The sequence below is a fragment of the Myotis nattereri genome (assembly GCF_964212035.1).
Source record: "Myotis nattereri genome assembly, chromosome: 13".
NCBI lineage: Eukaryota > Metazoa > Chordata > Mammalia > Chiroptera > Vespertilionidae > Myotis > Myotis nattereri.
The window spans coordinates 12261113-12278030 of NC_138088.1; the positions used below are offsets into that span (position 1 = coordinate 12261113).

The 16918-nt window shown below is 53.9% G+C and overlaps 1 protein-coding gene across 2 annotated transcripts in view; it reads right to left on the reverse strand.

The window, feature by feature from the left end:
* Positions 1-16918, reverse strand: part of ANXA11 (annexin A11) — a 44275-nt gene that overhangs the window by 10268 nt on the left and 17089 nt on the right. For both annotated transcript variants that reach the window (XM_081104677.1, XM_081104676.1), the window contains exons 2-4: positions 4575-4637; positions 2735-2847; positions 1360-1770 (exon numbers count right to left, since the gene is read on the reverse strand). In XM_081104677.1, the coding sequence (XP_080960803.1) occupies positions 1360-1770; positions 2735-2847; positions 4575-4629 (579 nt within the window). In that variant the 5' untranslated portion in view covers positions 4630-4637. The remainder of the gene's footprint in view (positions 1-1359; positions 1771-2734; positions 2848-4574; positions 4638-16918) is intronic.

The following is a 16918-nucleotide window of genomic DNA, read 5'->3' on the forward strand; positions in this document are numbered from 1 at the left end:
CTCTGCCTGGCTCCCGTGGCTAGGAGCCCATCTACAGCTCAGTCCTGATGCTGAAAATCGGCCCTACACCCAGGTCCTGGGGGCTGGCCTGGGCTCCTGCTGAAGGGGAGGCCTCAGGCACAGGAGCCACTGGCTTCTCCTCGATGCCTTACCACCAAAGCATCATCCAATGGCTGGTCCACGGAGCACCTCTGTGCAAACTAGAAAAAGGTGACTCCTCTGGGGGGATGCTGGTGCCCACCCTTCACGATGGTCCAGCAGCCTGACTACCTCCTGGACCAGCACCAGCTCCTGGCACCTCTTCTAGACTCTACAACCTGCTGCTGCCTCACTTCTTCCTGAAACTGGCAGCCGTGCTCCCAGAACACTTGAATTTCCCTGCCTCAGCCGTCTCATGGTGGGATATCTTCTGTGGCTAATGCAGACTGATTTTAACAGTTAAGGAGATAAACTCAAGAGAAGAGATGAGGTGGAAGGGAGGGAGGGAGGGAGGGAGGAGAGCAGGGCAGGGGTGGGGGAACGTGAGGGGCAGGGAAAAGAGGGGACCCCTGTCTGAAAATAGCGATCAAGCACATAGCACTAGCATTGCACTCTGCTGGGGTGGCCATGTAACCATGACAATGAACTCTAGGTTCTGCAAACACAAACTGCTCTCCCAGAGGAGCCAAGAGCAACTCTGAAGGAAGGGCCAACCATCTTCCCTACACGGAGGTTTTACAAATCCTCTCCAGTGAGTGGGATGGGAGGTGGGGGACCATCCAGGAGCTGAAGACTCAGGGCTGTTGGGCATAAACCCAGGCAGTAAGTAAACAACACAGAGGAATGAAGAGCACCCGGGACATTCACACCAACTCGCACTCAGAACATCTAACCAAACCGGGAGACAGGGCAGCTCCCTGCTCTTCAGGAATTCAAACCAGGGCTGGGGAGTCTGACACTCTGTTAAAACAAGAAGTAGTTACAGCCCTAGTCGTGTTGGCTCAGTGGATAGAGTGTCAGCCTGGGGACCGAAGGGTCCTGGGTTCGATTCCAGTCAGGGGCATGTTCCTCGGTTGCAAGCTCCTCCCCAGCCCTGGCCTTGGTTGGGGCACGTGCAGGAGGCAACCAATCGATGTGTTGTTTCTCTCACAACGATATTTCTCTGTCTTTTCCTCTCTCTTCCACTCTCTCTAAAATCGATGGAACAATAGCCTCAGGTGAGGATTAAGACAAGAAGTTATAGGTGGAGGACTGAGCCCTGGCCTGTCCACCCACACCCCCAGCCACACCCTCCTGGCCTCGCTGGCAGGACACTGGGCCACGCGTCTTGGGCCTTTGGAGCCAGGCTGCGACTGAGGGTAGCACAGGGCTGGCACTCACCTGAGATGGGGGCACGGCAGGGGTGACGGTCCCAGACCCTTGATATGCTGGGTAGCTTGGCATTGGCTGCTGGTGCTGCCCAGGAGGCGGCATTGGTGACTGCCCAGGGTAGGTCATTGGCGGCTGCCCAGGGTAGGCTCCTGGGGGCTGCTGTCCGGGAGGCGGCATGGGCTGGCCTGGCACAGGGGCCCCTGGGTATGACGGGTATGAAGGCATCCCAGAGGGCGGGTTTCCTCCAGGGGGCGGGTACATTCCATACGGAGGAACAGGCTGCTGAGTGGAAGGGGGCTGCCCAAAACCCCCAGGGGGCAGAGGAGGGTAACCGCCCCCAGGGGCCCCAGGGGCCCCAGGGGCGCCAGGGTACGGGTTTGGCACGTTGGCTCCTCCGAACGTCCGGGACATGTTGGCTGCCTGAAAGTCCACAAAGCAGAGAAGAGCCTAAGATTAACGAGGAGGCCAAGCAGGGCCCAGGACAACCCTGCAGAACACACGGAAACACCCAGATGACAAAGTCCAACCAGCCCCCTGTCACGGGGAGAGGGAGCCTTCCCTCCTCCCTCCCCGCCCTGAGCCTGCAGGCCCCCGGCGCTGCCCTCGGAGCCAAGCACCTGACACCGTCCCACCACCCCACCTGCACTGCTGACCCCCACCTGCTCTTGTGCCCAAAGCCCCCACACTGGCTCTAGTGCCACATGGTTACCATGGCAACTGCCCAACTCTTCCCAGTGGGTAATCAGTACTCCAGGGCTAGCTAAGGCTGTGGTGTGTTTCATCCACATATTCCAGTACCCAGGATGGGCCTGTCACATCTTAAACTGCCCACTGGTTACACTATTTACATGAAGCATACATTTGCTTAGATTACAAAGTATACGATTTTAAAAGCAAATCAACAAGGAAAAATAGCATGTTACCAGGAACCCACTCCCAGGCCCAAGCGGAACAGCCACCCACACATACATACACACACTCACACATACACACAAAGATGGACATTTGTACACGGCACGTGCACGCACATACACATACCCACCCTCACCTCCCTGCCGGCCCTATTCTGAGCTCATACAAAAGGCGCTCAACACATTTGAAAAAGGCACCACCCTACCCAACCCCGAAGAGCCGGAAAGGACCTAACAGACTGTGTGCCCAGTGCGTTCCCCTCCCTGCTTTTACAGCTGGGCAGATGTAGAGGCAGAGAGGGACGGTGAGCAGGTGAGAGCCCTGACAAAAAACCCCTGTCCTAAGATGCCCCTCAGTACACTCAGCATCACGGTAACACACACAGCCCCCCTGACACCCTGGAAGCCAGCAGCCTCACGCCCTGGCCATGCAGGAGTGGGCCTAGGCAGCCCAGCAGGAGGGCTGGACTCACCATTCCCGAGAGGTAGTCCTGGTTGAACTGCCCTGCGTAGTTGGCCACGTTATCCAGCCCAATAGGGGGCATGTTGGGCTGGGGGTAGCCAGCACCTCCCCAGGCACCGCCACCTGAAAGCAACACCAAGCCCGTTAGCCCCTGGTCAGCCCCCCAACAGGGAAAGGCAGAGACGGCAAGCTCCCAGGTGGCCCAGGGGCAGGCCAAGCAGGGTCTCAGAGACAGCACTACAGACCACACAGAACCCCCAGGCAAGCAAGTCTAGCCCAGTCCCACTGCCGGAGGAAGGGAAGAGGGGGCCTTCCTCTCCGTCCAGAAAGGGAAGGGGTGGTTCAGCAGCACTCCCAAGCCCTCTGTGGGGTCCTGAGGATGCAGGAGGTCAAGGGCAGATCTGCCCCCCACCCCCACCCCCACCCCAGGCTCCCCATCGTAGAGCAAGAGTGCAGACACAAGGACAGGTCATTTTAGGACAATGTGCTGAGGCCACGACAGCAGGAGCTCAGGGAGCACTGCGAATCCAGGGCGATGCAAACGCATGGTGGAGGGGGAGGCTGCCACTGTGGCTGTTTGCTATCGCGAGTCTGCAAGAGGCAGGGAGGAGCAGGTTGGAGGAGGAAAGGAGATGGGCCCGAGTCACGTTAAACACAGACACGGTCCATGTGGGGACAGTGGGGGACATCAGTGAAAAGCCCAGCTCTGGAACCAGCAGGACCAGGGACTGTGTCCTGGGGCGGGGCACCCGCCACCGAAGTTCCGTTTCCTCTGGGGACAAGGCGGGTAATAACTAGTGTTTGCTTCAAGCTGCCGGGCTGAGGCTGTTAATGCCCATGCAGGGCCTAGCTGGGCGCCCAGGGCGCTATGTTACGCTGTCACTGACAGGCAGCACGCAGCTCAGCTGGCGTCATCATGCCGGCTGCTGGCCTGTTAGATGCATTTCTGTTTTGGCAGCAAAAGGGCCCTGGGGCCTCCAGTTTGGCTTTTGTGCTGCAGAGCTCCAGACACTCAGGACAGAGCCTTCCCGAGTCACCTGCCTGCTCTCCTGCTGCTCAGACGATAGGATTCCTACTAGAGAGGGACTCAGGCCAGCGCTGGCAAATCAGGACAAGGGCTTGCTCGGAGCGCGATGGCCCAGCTCCACCGATGAGCCAGCGGCTGAGGCCTGACCTTCACCAGGTGATGAGGTGGGGGTGAGTCCGAATGGCCTTTGGGACCCTCAGTGCTCAAACTCCAGAGCCTCAGCTCTAGAGAAATGAATGTGCCCAGGGATGAGGGCATCACAGCTGAGGCCACTGCAGGATGCCCAGCCTGGAATGGTCCCTTCTCCCCCCTTGTCCCAGGAGCCCTCGTTTCCCTCCTACCCTGGGGGCCAGGCCAGAAAAGATGACCTCTAGGTATGCAGAGCAGCACTGTGGCTGGCGCAGCCACAGGACACCTGACCTTCAGAGACCGCCTTCACCCCCCACCCCCACCCCCACTCCCCAACCCTGCAGGGGGACCCTGCACTGCAGGACCCTGCGCCCGGAACACTGAAGTGACAAGTCACCTGACAGCGCCGAGGACACCATGCCAGACGCTTTAGCTGGCTCTCTTGTTAGCATCTGGGACAGCCCAGTGGGGGAGAGATCCGTGAAGCCATTTGCAAAGGAGACAACGCAGCCAGGAGAAGCCTTTGCCCACCGCTATCAGCTAACAAGTCACGAGACCTGGTCCTGGCCTCCCAGAGGCAGCTTCAAACCCAGGCTCTCCTGCCTCAGGTTCCCTGCCCTCCTCCAGCCGCCACCCCACCTGGCTACACTGTGGGGGACAATCTTATTCCTCCCCTCCCCACACACACACTTACCTGGTGCAACTGGAGGGTAGCCGCCTGCGGGCGGGGGGTAGCCTGGGTAGCTCATGGTCAAATCTGAAAGGAAGAAAAAAACCGCTCAGGCTCTGCCGGGAGCTCCCACCAGCCTAACCAGAAACTTGTCGGGAAGCCACAAGCCACAAGCTAGGCCCATGCAGGAGAAATTGCATCAGTCTAGACTGTGGTAACCAGTTTACCGTCTACCTGCCAGGGCCTCCAGCTCAGGCACACCCACACTCACACCCACACTCACACCCACACTCACACCCACACTATAGGACTCGCTACCCACGAACCGTGGGCTTCCCTGAAAACCCCTTTCACCTAAGCTTCACTCCCACCTCTCTCTCTGTCTCCATCTTCCAGTGCCCGTATCACCATCCATCCAGCAGGGGGCCAGAGCCCATCTCCCAGTGCCCAACCTGCAAAGCTCTTGTGGCAGCCCACCCCCCCAATCGGCCCCAGGCTACACTCTCATTCTCCAACCTCTGGTTCATCCCTCAAGGGAACCTGGCAGGAACCGTTGTTCCAGAAACAAGGAGGGACCTCAGGAGCTCACCTGATCCAGGAGCGGGAACCAGGCAAGTGAGGCAGCACCATGCTGCTCCTAAGATGAGGCCTGGAGCTCAGCAAGGGTAAGTAGGTAAAAGAAGGAAACAGGCCTAGAAGCCAGGCCGCTGTGAATACAGACCCCTCTGCCGGGCCCCATGCCAATTAAACTGCCCAGGAGCGACACAGATTTGCCGTGATATCAGCCTCTCTTGCTAGTCAGTGGCTGCTGCGGTTTGCAGAGAGTGTGACGGAACCTGTAGGCCCCCTTAACAATCACACCTGCTGGCCCAGTGAGCTCTCCTTCCATGCTGGGCCCCACTGGTTCCCAAATGCAGGGCCCCAGAGCCACCTGGAGGGCTTGTTCAACACAACAGGGGGCTCCACCTACAGAGTCTGCATTTCTCACAAGTTCCCAGGTGATGCTGCCTGCTGGTCCAGGGCCCCACTTTGAGAAACTGCTACCTACCTATGAGGTTCTAGTTACTCTTCTTAGCTGCACTGGAGAACTGGGAATGCATTTTCATGGGGGCTGCAGGCCTTTCTTACGGTGCTACCGGTCCCCACAGGGTGGGCCTGGTTCTTAGCCCGATGGCCGAGGTCATTTGTTTTGGTCTATGGGCCCAGCAGTGACTGTAGGCAAAGCAATCTTGAGGCCAGACGATGGCTAAGTGACCTTGGAGAGAGCTAGAACCGGCTACCTGCAGCGTGGACCACACACTTTCCTTGTACACAGTGTCTGATGGTCAAGACCCCAGTGGGGCTGCCCTAAGGCTGCTTCATCTCCCTGTGGCTGGTGAGTGGTCGGCACAAAGCCCTCCAGGTCCTGCCCTCAGCCTGACCCTCTGCCAGGGCCTCAGACCTTGCTGGTGTGGAGGTCCCGGGGATCTGAGTGATGGGTGAGCCGGAACCTTCGGTGGGAGGAGGAGAGAACAGGCGAGCTGCAGCTGTGTCCTGACATCCTCCTCTCTGGAGACCATCACTACGCAGAAGCTTTGGGCGCCAAAGACCCCTGTCCACTTCTCGTCTCCTCCCAGAGCAATGAAGCCAAAGGGCCACAGCCACAGCAAGGTGGCAGGAAAAAACCACCACGAAATCAAGAAACTACCGTTCCATACCCCAAATAAAATTCAGCCAGACCAAAGATTTCAATGCAAGAAGTGGCCCCAAACCCCAAAGATGTGAAATTAATGTTCTGCATGATAAGAAAAAATAAGGAAAACAACATAAAGACAAGTGAGCCGAGCCAGTGTGGCTCCGTGGCTGGACACTGACCTATGAACCAGGAAAGTCATGGTGAGATCCCAGGTTGCTGGCTTGATCCCCAGTAGGGGGCGTGCGGGAAGTAGCCAATCAATGATTCTCTCTCACCATTAATGTTTCTATCCCTCTCTCCCTCCCTCTCTCTGAAATCAAAGAAAAACAGATATCTATATATCTTTAAAAGACAAGAGAAATGACAAACTTAAGAAAAATGTTTTATAATAAAAAGACCACTAGAAAACTCAAATGATGTGAGCAGGCAATTACAGAAAAGGAACTAAAGATCAAAAATGTTCACGCTCACTATCTGCTGAGAATCACCAATGAAAAGTACAGCAACGTCAAATTTTAAAACGACACCCTCTTTGACCCGGAGACTGGACTTCTGGAAGTGCGCTTCGCAGGCACACTGACACCGAGGCAGGGGACATCCGCACAGGGCGACTGCAGCACTAGTTACAGCAAACCCCTACATGTGCCCTAAATACATCGCCACGGAGTCATACAATGGATACTCTGTAGCTACTTTTAGAATTAGCCAGCTCTATATATGGGGATATGAAATGATCACCGTTATTAATCAAGGTATAATACTAATATTTTTTTAAAAGAAAACCTACACATACAAACTTAGTGGTGTGTGTATATATACACACATGCACAGAGGCCACCCCTGGAACAATAAACAAGAAACTGGGTAACACTGGTTGCCTTTGGAGAAAAAAGTGGAGCAGAAATGAAGCTTACTGTTTATATTTGCATTTTTTACCACGTAAGTTGCCTATTAAAAACAACTTTAAAAGGGCCCAATTCAGGTGGGGATTTCTGAGCTCACTGGAGGCTGCGGCTGTTCTTGCAAGATTTGTATAACACACAGGGTCCATTCAGTCCAAGACAGCCCCTCTCTGAGCCTGGGGTTAGCATGACTGTATAAATATACCAGACTCGGGCCTGGACCCGGACCACTGGTGTTCCCCGCCTGGGTGTCCCCGCTGGGGCAGGGCGGCAGGTCAGCCTCCACCTGCCTCCAGGGTGCTGGTTCCCACGTGGGCTCAGAGTCCCCAGCAAGAGCCAGGATCTCCCCTGGCAATGAGCTCTGCCCTAGGTGCCCGCAGGCTGGGTCTAATCCAGGGGTGGGCAAACTTTTTGACTCGAGGGCCACAACGGGTTCTTAAACTGGACCGGAGGGCCGGAACAAAAGCATGGATGGAGTGTTTGTGTGAACTAATATAAATTCAAAGTAAACATCATCACATAAAAGGGTACGGTCTTTTTTTTTTTTAGTTTTATTCATTTCAAGCGGGCCGGATCCGGCTCGCGGGCCGTAGTTTGCCCACGGATGGAATCCCACGTCCAAGGAGCAGCCCTTCCTCTCGGGGTCTCCCTCTCCCCCCAAGACCTCAGGCTTCCCCTCCTGAGAACCGCCATCTCCCCGCCACCTCTGGCCTGAAGTAGTTTCAGGGCTACGACCCACTCCCTTGTTTTCTGAGGCCCCAGGTGTGGTCTGGAGAGTGCAGGGCGGGACCATCCTCTCCCTCCCCCTCCCAGCTCCTGTACTGGCAACACTGGGGTGTTCCGGATGAGACCTGAGGCAGATTCCTGTTAAATCCTCCCTTACCTTCTGCCCGAGCTCAGCCTACTGAGATCTCCCGGGATGCTGACCAACATCACACATCTCCGCGCTCACTCAGCTTTATTTCACATCCACCGATACAGAAAGGGCCAAGGACGGACGCTCCCAAACTGTCCCTCCTGACCACCCCAGCTGGACAACAGCGGTACCGGTACCCGCCCGCCATCGGTACCCGCCCGCCATCGGTACCCGCCCGCCATCGGTACCCGCCCGCCATCGGTACCCGCCCGCCATCGGTACCCGCTCACCATCGGTACCCGCCCGCCATCGGGCCACCTAACTAACCACAAAACAGCGCACATTGCCCCACGGTGTTCACAACAGCGTGAGGAGGGGCTCCATCAGGTGAGGGTGCTGACACTCTCCCACACCTAGAGCCCTCCAATCTAACCGCCAGGAGAAAAGCTGGCCAGCGGAGAGCCTGGGGCGGCCGCGGCCTCGGGGTGCGGCACCCTGCCTCCCAGCACCCCCTGTTCCCTTCCCGACTACGGCATGTCCCGGGAGGCTGCAGGGATCCTGCTGCTGCTCTAACTCCACATTCACATTCTTCCCACTTTTTTGAAAATTAAGAAACCTGCTCATCCTCTAGTCTTTGGGTAACTTTGGCCTCTGATTCTTCTCAAAAGAAGCCACCGCCGGGGCCTGCTGTCTTGGCAAAGCTGTTCCCGGGACCCTGGGCTGCCATATCTCAGGCTCAGAAGGGAGCTCAGCAGGGCTTCTAGGCACCCCCTTCCCTGACCCTCCCAATGCCTGTCCAACCTCACTGCCCAGGACAGCGGGAACACAGTCGTTACAACCCAGCAGGCCCACTCTCTCCTTGGCACCCAGGAGCACCCCTTCTGCGCTCCCCACGGCCCCTCCTGTTCCTGTCCTCTCCCAGAGGAGAACGGTGCCTGGGTGGGGATTCCTCCACTCTGGGCCTTTCAACCTGGATGGGCCCGGGAATCTGAGGCTTAAACAAGCACCCCAGCCCCGCCATCACCCCCAGCAATTCTGTGCTCCACACTCTAGGAAACACTCCTTCCAGGTGCTTGCACACTGTCCAGCGTTTATTCGCAGCAGCTGCCTGAGGAAAAGCACCAGAGCCTGGGTGTCCCTGAATCCCATCAGAACCGAGCCTCAGAGGCGAGGGGACGCGGGGACCGAGAAAGGACCTGCTCCCTCAGACTGTGCATGGACACACAGGTGCCCCATCAAATCCCAAGGCTCCACAAGGCACCAGACGGAGCCCCAGACACAGGAAATGCTGTGCTGGGGGAAGAGGCAGAACCTCCCAGAACAAGAAGCTCCCTCCCCACCCAACAACTCGAGATGGGGACACAGCGGGACTCTGCACCTCCAGCAACTTCTGCTGTTGCCTGACTTGCAGGGACACAGAGGAGGGATGGAAGGTGCACATGTGTGCAGGCAGGGGGCATATGGGAAATCTGCATTTTCCACTCAATTTTGCTGTGAACCTAAAACTGCTTTAAAAGTAAATTACATTTAAAATTAGAAAATAAAAGGAACAGCCCAGGCCCAGTTGGAGTGTCATTCTGTACACCAAAAGGCTGTGGGTTCGATTCCCGGTCAGGGAGTGTACAGGATGCAACGGATCAAGGTTTCCCTCACATTGATGTTTCTCTCCACCTTCCCCCACCCCCTCCTCTCTCTCTAAAAAGCAATGAAAACAGCCCTAGCCGATTTGGCTCAGTGGATAAAGAATCGGCCTGTGGACGGAAGGGTCCCGGGTTCAATTCCCATCAAGGGGACATGCCTGGATTGCAGGCTTGATCCCCAGTAGGGGGCATGCAGGAGGCCGCCGATCAATGGTTCTCTCTCATCACTGATGTTGCTATCTCTCTCTCTCTCCCTTCCTCTCTGAAATCAATAAAAATAGCTGTGACAGGGGACTTCACTTCTCAGGGCTCTTTCTTCACTGAGTTTTGGTCTCCTGAAGGGGACACCTCTTTAGGTTTTCAGCCCAATCCTAGATTTACAGACTCCAGAACGTCCATATTGGAGGGGATCTTGAAGATGATCTAGTTTCCAGCCACCTCAGTTTTGTAGCTAAAATATGCCAGGGACATGGCTTACTGAAGTCACAAACACACGCTAGGGCTCGGCCTGCTCAGGCAGAACTGCCTTCCTGCCCCTAATAGGGCTGCAAAACCCATGACCATCTCAACCTGGGCAGGGCTGCCTTCGGTGGGCACAGCTGGTCCTGCAGTTGGTGACCTACTTTAACACCCTCCTCCAAGGGCAGTGGGAGGACACTGCAGTAACTGTGCTTTGAACTGGGGTCAGCCAAGGCCATTCCTCATGGCTGGGAGGTTCCAGAAACCCTCAGGAGCTCAGCTCACATCACTGCCCTCTCCCCACACCTGTGGGGAGGGAAGAGGAGGCCACATGCAGCCACTCAAAGCCTGTCTCGGGCCTAACCTGCACCCCGACCCCCAACTCAGACTTGCCGAGCAGAAACAGGCTGCACGGGGTACTCCGCTCCATGCTTCCTGAACTGGGTTCTCTGACACCCACTTAACATCTTGCAAGTTGAGAATTTACCAGGTGCCCAGGTAAAAAAGAGAGATTAGTTGTCCAAAATCTTTGGAAAACAAAGCCTGCTACATCCCCTTCCAGGAAAGTGCCCATTCATAACAGAATAACAAAGGCTCTGACAAGGCCTGCAACAGAGGAGCTTGCTTATTAACTCTATCCCCAAATTTCCCACACTTATTAGGCAATAATAGCTAACATTTATTGACTATTTCGTATGTACTAGGCACTGTGTTAACTGCTTTACATGGAATTTAATTTACAAAAACTTTATAAAACAAATACTAAGCTTATGATTCCCATATTAGAGGTAAGGAAACTGAGAAATTATATAACTTGCATAGGCTACAGCTGGTAAATGACTGAACCAGAATTCAAACCCAGGCAGCCAGGCTCTACTTCCCACAGAGCCCACCCACGGGCTCAGAAATTAGTATTTCAAAGACTGAAATGTTAAAAAAAAACACTGCTTGCCTGGGCAGTCGTGTGGCTCAATGGTTGAGCATTGACCTGTGAACCAGGCGCTCACAGGTTCGATTCCCACATACCCCACGTGCCTGGATTGCTGGCTCCACCCCCAGTGGGGGGTGGGAGGTCCTACAGGAAGTAGTTGATGGATGATTCTCTATCATCATTGATGTTTCTATCTCTCCCTTCCTCTCTGAAATCAATAAAAAAAATTTTTTTTTAAAAAGAACATGAAATCTGAAGCCAGACTGCCCAGGTTCAAATTCCACTTCTGTCCTCTACTAGGTGTGTGGGCCTCCCTTTTCCGTATCTGTAAAATGGGAGTGGTAACAGTTTAATATCAAATGTTCTCCTATCACTTAACCTTTCATCATATCAGCTTCCCCAGTATAAGACAGCAGTCAGGATTAGAGGGGTCCCAGGGTCTGGCCCATGTGATAATACTCAGGACGCGGAACGTGGGGGCAGGGTGGGGATGGGCTGGGGGAGCAGCAGGAGATGTGGGAGTCAGGACAGCGCGAAGGACAGAGGAAGGGAGAAGTGAAGGCTGCAGGTTCCTTCTCCCACACCAGCCCAGCTCTGCTGCAGCAGCCCTGTGAATGGCTGGGCTGCATTTTCCAATCACCCCAGGGAGAAATCACTAACAGGAAACTGGCAATGTTTTCTTTCCATCCTCTGTATGCCTGAGTGCCAGCGCCTGGTCCATGCTCCAGGAATGGGGACGGGCAGGAAGCAGAAGTGGAAGGTTGTGGGGGAGGAGAGGCACCTTTGGAAAGGCCTCTAGAAGAGGAAACCGGCCTGGGAAGAGGGACTGGAGGAGGCAGGGCCTTGGCCTGCAAAGGCCCAGCTCTGGGGGCACCCAGGAGCCTGTGGTCGGTGCAGCCCGCCCTCCATATCCGCAGATTCCGCATCCACTCATCCATCCAATCACTGATCAAAAATATTTGAAATAAAATTCCAGAAAGTGATCCCTAAACAATACAGTATAACAACTCTTTACATAGCATTTACACTGTGTTAGGTTTTATAAGTCACCTAGAGATAATTTAAAGTATTTGGGAGGGTACACAGGTTATATGCAAATACTAACCCATCTGTCTATATATATAAAAGCCTAAGTGACCGGTCGGCCGGCCAGTAGGTATGACGCACACTGACCACCAGGGGGCAGACACTCAACGCAGGAGCTGCCTAGCGACAGCAAGTTTGCAGAGTGCCCTCTTGCAGTCTGGGACCTCTCAGGGGATGTCAGACTGCTGGTTTGGGCCCAATCCCCACAGGCCAGGCCAAGGGACCCCATCTGCAGGAGAGACCCCCACTCACTCCGCAGACGTCCTTCGAGCTCCGGCGCCACCCCAGGTGCGTGGGGAGGGACTGCGGGAGGTTGGCTCCAGGGCATGTCCAGTCTGTCTTGCCCAGTCCCACCCCGCCGGCCACCTTCTAATTAATTTCCTTTCAATGTGCATGAATCCGTGCACCGGGTCTCTAGTTTTATATAAGTGACTTTAGCATCCTTGGGTTGTGGTGTCCAATCCCCTGCAAATACCAAATGACAGCTATACTTCCACTCTGGGCCCGCCGCCTGACAGACATCATGTTCTCTCCTCTCAGCTGCCTTTCCAGACCACCAGACCAGGTCCTTAGAACTGAGAAGGGGAGGGAGCAAGGCAGGAAGGACCACTTTCACGTGTACAGAGATTCATCCGTGAGGTCTCTCTACCAACCCTCCTCAGCACAGCTCTCCGGCAGACCCAGCCCATTCCCGTTCATGGGGACAGGCCCCTCGGACACCTGCCCACTGAAGAGGCTTCTGGAATAGCCATCACTTAGCCAAATGTCAAGCCCAGTTTGGAATTTCGAAGGAGTGGAAAGCAGACAGCAGAGGAAGAAGGTGAACCCAGATATGGTGTCAATATCTGGCTGAAACCAGGCCAGAATGTCACAGGGCTCAGGTTGTGGTCCTTGTAGACATCAGGTCCTTATGACAGTGGCAGAAATAAAAAAAAAATTTTTAAAAAGCCCTCACCCAAGTTTAAGTTCAAGGTATGGTCAGGAAGAGGAAATACCTCCCCCCTCAAAAAAAGGGGGAAATTGCGGGCTGTGCTTCTAAGCGCAGCTCAGGCTGGGGAGGCAGGTCTGTGTCTTTGTTTCACCACTTCCGCCCCGGAGGCTGCTCCCAATTACACCACCTGCCAGGGGGCTCCCCCCAGGACCAGCCGGAGAAAACAGGTAGGAGGGACCAGCAGATGTTAACCCAGCACAAGTCCCCGAGATGTCTGAGCCCCCCTTGCCGCCCCCCTTAGCTCTCAAGCCCCTCCATCTCCTGCAAAGTCCAACCCCAGTGCGGTTTCTCCATAATCACCTCGGCCCACAAGGGAGCCACACACTCCCAGCCCCGCTGCAGTTAACGTAAAACACAGCTGTGCCGGAAGGGAACTTGGGGAGCCCCCTCTCTGAACCCCTCCCCCGTCGGGGTGGGGAAAGGGGAAGCTGAGTGGTTCATCCCAGGTCATGCAGCCAAGCGGCACCAACACTGGGTCTCGGAATGGCCAACTCCAGATGCTCCGCAGTTATTCCACCACCCGTTATTCTCTTCCATCTCTAAGCCAGTTCCTCATCTTCACACAACCCACACGCCCCCGCAAGAGCCACCAACATCACAGCGCAGTCACAAGACTTCTCGGCTCTGCTGCGTGAGTCTCATCCACAGCCCACAGATCTGATACCATCTCCTAGCTCTGCTGGGGAACCTGAGCGACACACGAACTTTGGAGCCAATATTCTAGCTCTACCCCTGCTGTCTGTGACAGGAAGTAGCTTCACCTCTCTCCAGCCTTTCTCCTTACCTGTGAAATTGGGGAAATACACCATCTTACTCTGGCTGTGAGATGCTGATGCACTGATACACACATAGAAAGCTATCCACCATGTAGCTTATTAGCATATAGTAAGTACTCAGTTCATTTTTAACTTACCCCCTATAGACAAAAAAAAGTGGTTCTGTGAAAAGTAGCCTCACAGGGTGATCTGATCATAAATTCCTAATGGGGCAGGCCAGGGTGGGTAGTCGCACCCCAGGCATTTAACTTCTTAGTAAAGGGTTTATTTTTGCCTTAAGCAAGCTTGTCTATTGCTTCTGTGCATCTAGGTTAACACACCTTTGAAATAAGCCCCAAGAGAGCCCATAATCTTAATTTAGCCTGCAACCCCAGTTGCTTCCTCCCACCTTCAGGTAACCTTCCTTAAAAAAGAAACAGCAAATGTTCTGTTAGTCTCAGAAGCATTTACCTCAGTCTGTTGAGATCTGGCTTCCAGGCTCAAATAAATTTCTATTTCAATTCTCTACAGGCTTGGACTTTTCTTACCTCAACCTCCTAAGAAGCATTATTAGCCTGGCAGCCAGGGTTTGGGTCCCAACTCCAACACCTGCTAAGTGACTTTCACTGACAGCCCCTCTGACCATCCCGAGATGGGCTCTATTGGAGTTACCGAGGACTGAATGAAGCGAGAACAGGGAAGACCTTTGTAAAGTACGGACAGTTCTCACTGTAACCAGCTCACCCAGTGTCGCTCTCTCCCAAGTGGCTAAAGAGGGACAGGCTCAGGTGCTCAGTCCACAGGTGTCCGGCTCACACTGGGGGGTCGGGAAAGAGGAGAGGGAAAGACTTTTGAAAGCACAAGTTCAAGGCACCATCAGGTTCCTTGATTAGGTCCTTCAAAACCACCCCCAACTGACAGTCCCCACCCGGATCCCCCGGAACCTGTGACTGGCACCTTACCTTACGTGAGAAAAGTTACTTTGCAGATGTGATTATAGTTACCAACCTTGAGATGGGGAGATGATCCAGGTAGGCCCAATCTAATTACATGAGTCCTTTCCTGGTTGTGTTAAGGATGAAAAGAAAGAATAAGGAGAAATTGAGGATGAAAAGGAAAAGATAAGCATGAGAGAGACGCCATCTGTGGAGGAACCAGCCAGGGCCACGTGCCTCGAGAGGGGGAAGACAAGGATTCGCCTCTAGAGCCTCCAGAAAAGATGCATCCATGCCTACGAGCATTGAGAGACCTGAGAGACACCTTAGAAATAAAATAAAGTCAGCCCTGGCCGGGTTGGCTCAGTGGACAGAGGGTCGGCCTGCATATTGAAAGCCCAGGTTCAATTCCGGTCAAGGGCACATGCCCAGGTTGCAGGATTGATCCCCACCCAGTAGGGAGGAGGCAGCTGATCAATGATTCTCTCTCATCATTGATGTTTCTCTCTCTAACCTTCCTCTCTGGAATCAATAAAAATATATTAAAAAAAGAGAAAAAAAAAGTATTTTTAAAAAAGAAATAAAGTCAGTGGTGGTCCATTTCCAAAGCAAGGCATTTAACCCTGAATGGAAAATTACTGGCAGTCTGCTTGCGTAGCAGCCTGCAGACGTGACAAAGTTCATGCACCTGGAGGGGTCCCCTACCGGGAAACAGGATGCTGTTGGGGAGGAGCCAAGTGACAAGGGAACTTAAATTGGGAAGGGGAAAAGAGAATACCCTATAAAAATATAATGAATCTTAGGCGACCTCTGGGAAGATTGTACGCCCCATGGTACTCAGCCAATGAGGAGCCGGGGGAGGGGCCTGCGAACTAGGGAATAAAATGCTGGCGGTAACCACTTTGAGCGTGCCTGCCCACCGGACACCTGATCTTGCAAGATCGACATTAAATGTCTCGCTCGTGTCTCCATGTCCTTTTTGCTTTTTTAATTCTGGACTGGTGAGTGTTTCTCACAGACAGAACTACAAGACAAAGGCCCTGTGGGGAAATGGTGCTGCGGTAGCAAACAGTAGGGCGGTGCCTCAAAAAATTAAACATTTGACCCAGCAATTCCACTTCTGGGCATTTACCCAAAACAACTGAAAACAGGGACTCAAACATATTTATACACCCATGTTCATAGCACTATTACTCATGTGGACAAAAAAGGAGCCACATACTAAACTGATAAGCTCAGGGGAAGCCTGCATGGCAGCCTTACAAACTCCAAGACTGAAAGTAAGCCCTAGGATGGTCTGAACACAGAAATCTCTAACTAACAGCGAGTCCTGGCCTGTAGCTTCCTTGACAAATGTCAGTCTTTACTGTGGTAGCAGTTAGACAGATGGGAGCAGAGCAGGAAGAGGGGCCAGGTTCAGGTCTCCAGGGAGGAAAGCCCTGGGTGCCTCGCAGTGACCACTGCAGGGTGGGCCTCATCCCCAGAGATAAGATCTAGGCCTCAGTTGTGTTTCAGCTCTAGGCCCAAAAAAGCAGCAAAACCAGACCAGTGACCCCAAGGCTGACTCGGGACCAGCTGCACTGGATAATGATCTCCTGCCCTGGTGATGACCAGTCTATCAGTGGAGACTTCACCTGGAGAGCTGCTGCGTCTTCTATTGAGATCCTCCCCTAAAATGTCCACCCTTAAAACCCTCAGGATGGAGGATCCAGCTCACTCTCCCACCTCACGCCTGCCTCTTCTTCTCTCCCCCTCATCCTCACCCTGTTCCCTTCCTCCCAGGAGCGCTACCTTTTCCTTCCTCACTCCAAGCTCCACGGGCTCTCCTTTGGCCTCTGTAACTTGTTTCCTGAGCCCATGTCTTCCAGCACTCACTTCTCCCACCTCTGTGATTTTCTAAATAAATGTCCTCTATAGTTGGAGTCTTGGCTCTGAATTTGTTCCTAGCCAGAACTCAAGTACCAAGCTTGCTGAACTGAGGTCCAGTCTGACCCCACCTAACACACGGTGTCATTCCTGCTGCAACCGCCACTAACATTTACCTTTAAATGTTTGTTTATTGATTTGAGAGAGAAAAACGCTGATTTGTTGTTTCACTTATTTATGCATTCATCAGATTTTTGTATGTTCCCTGACCA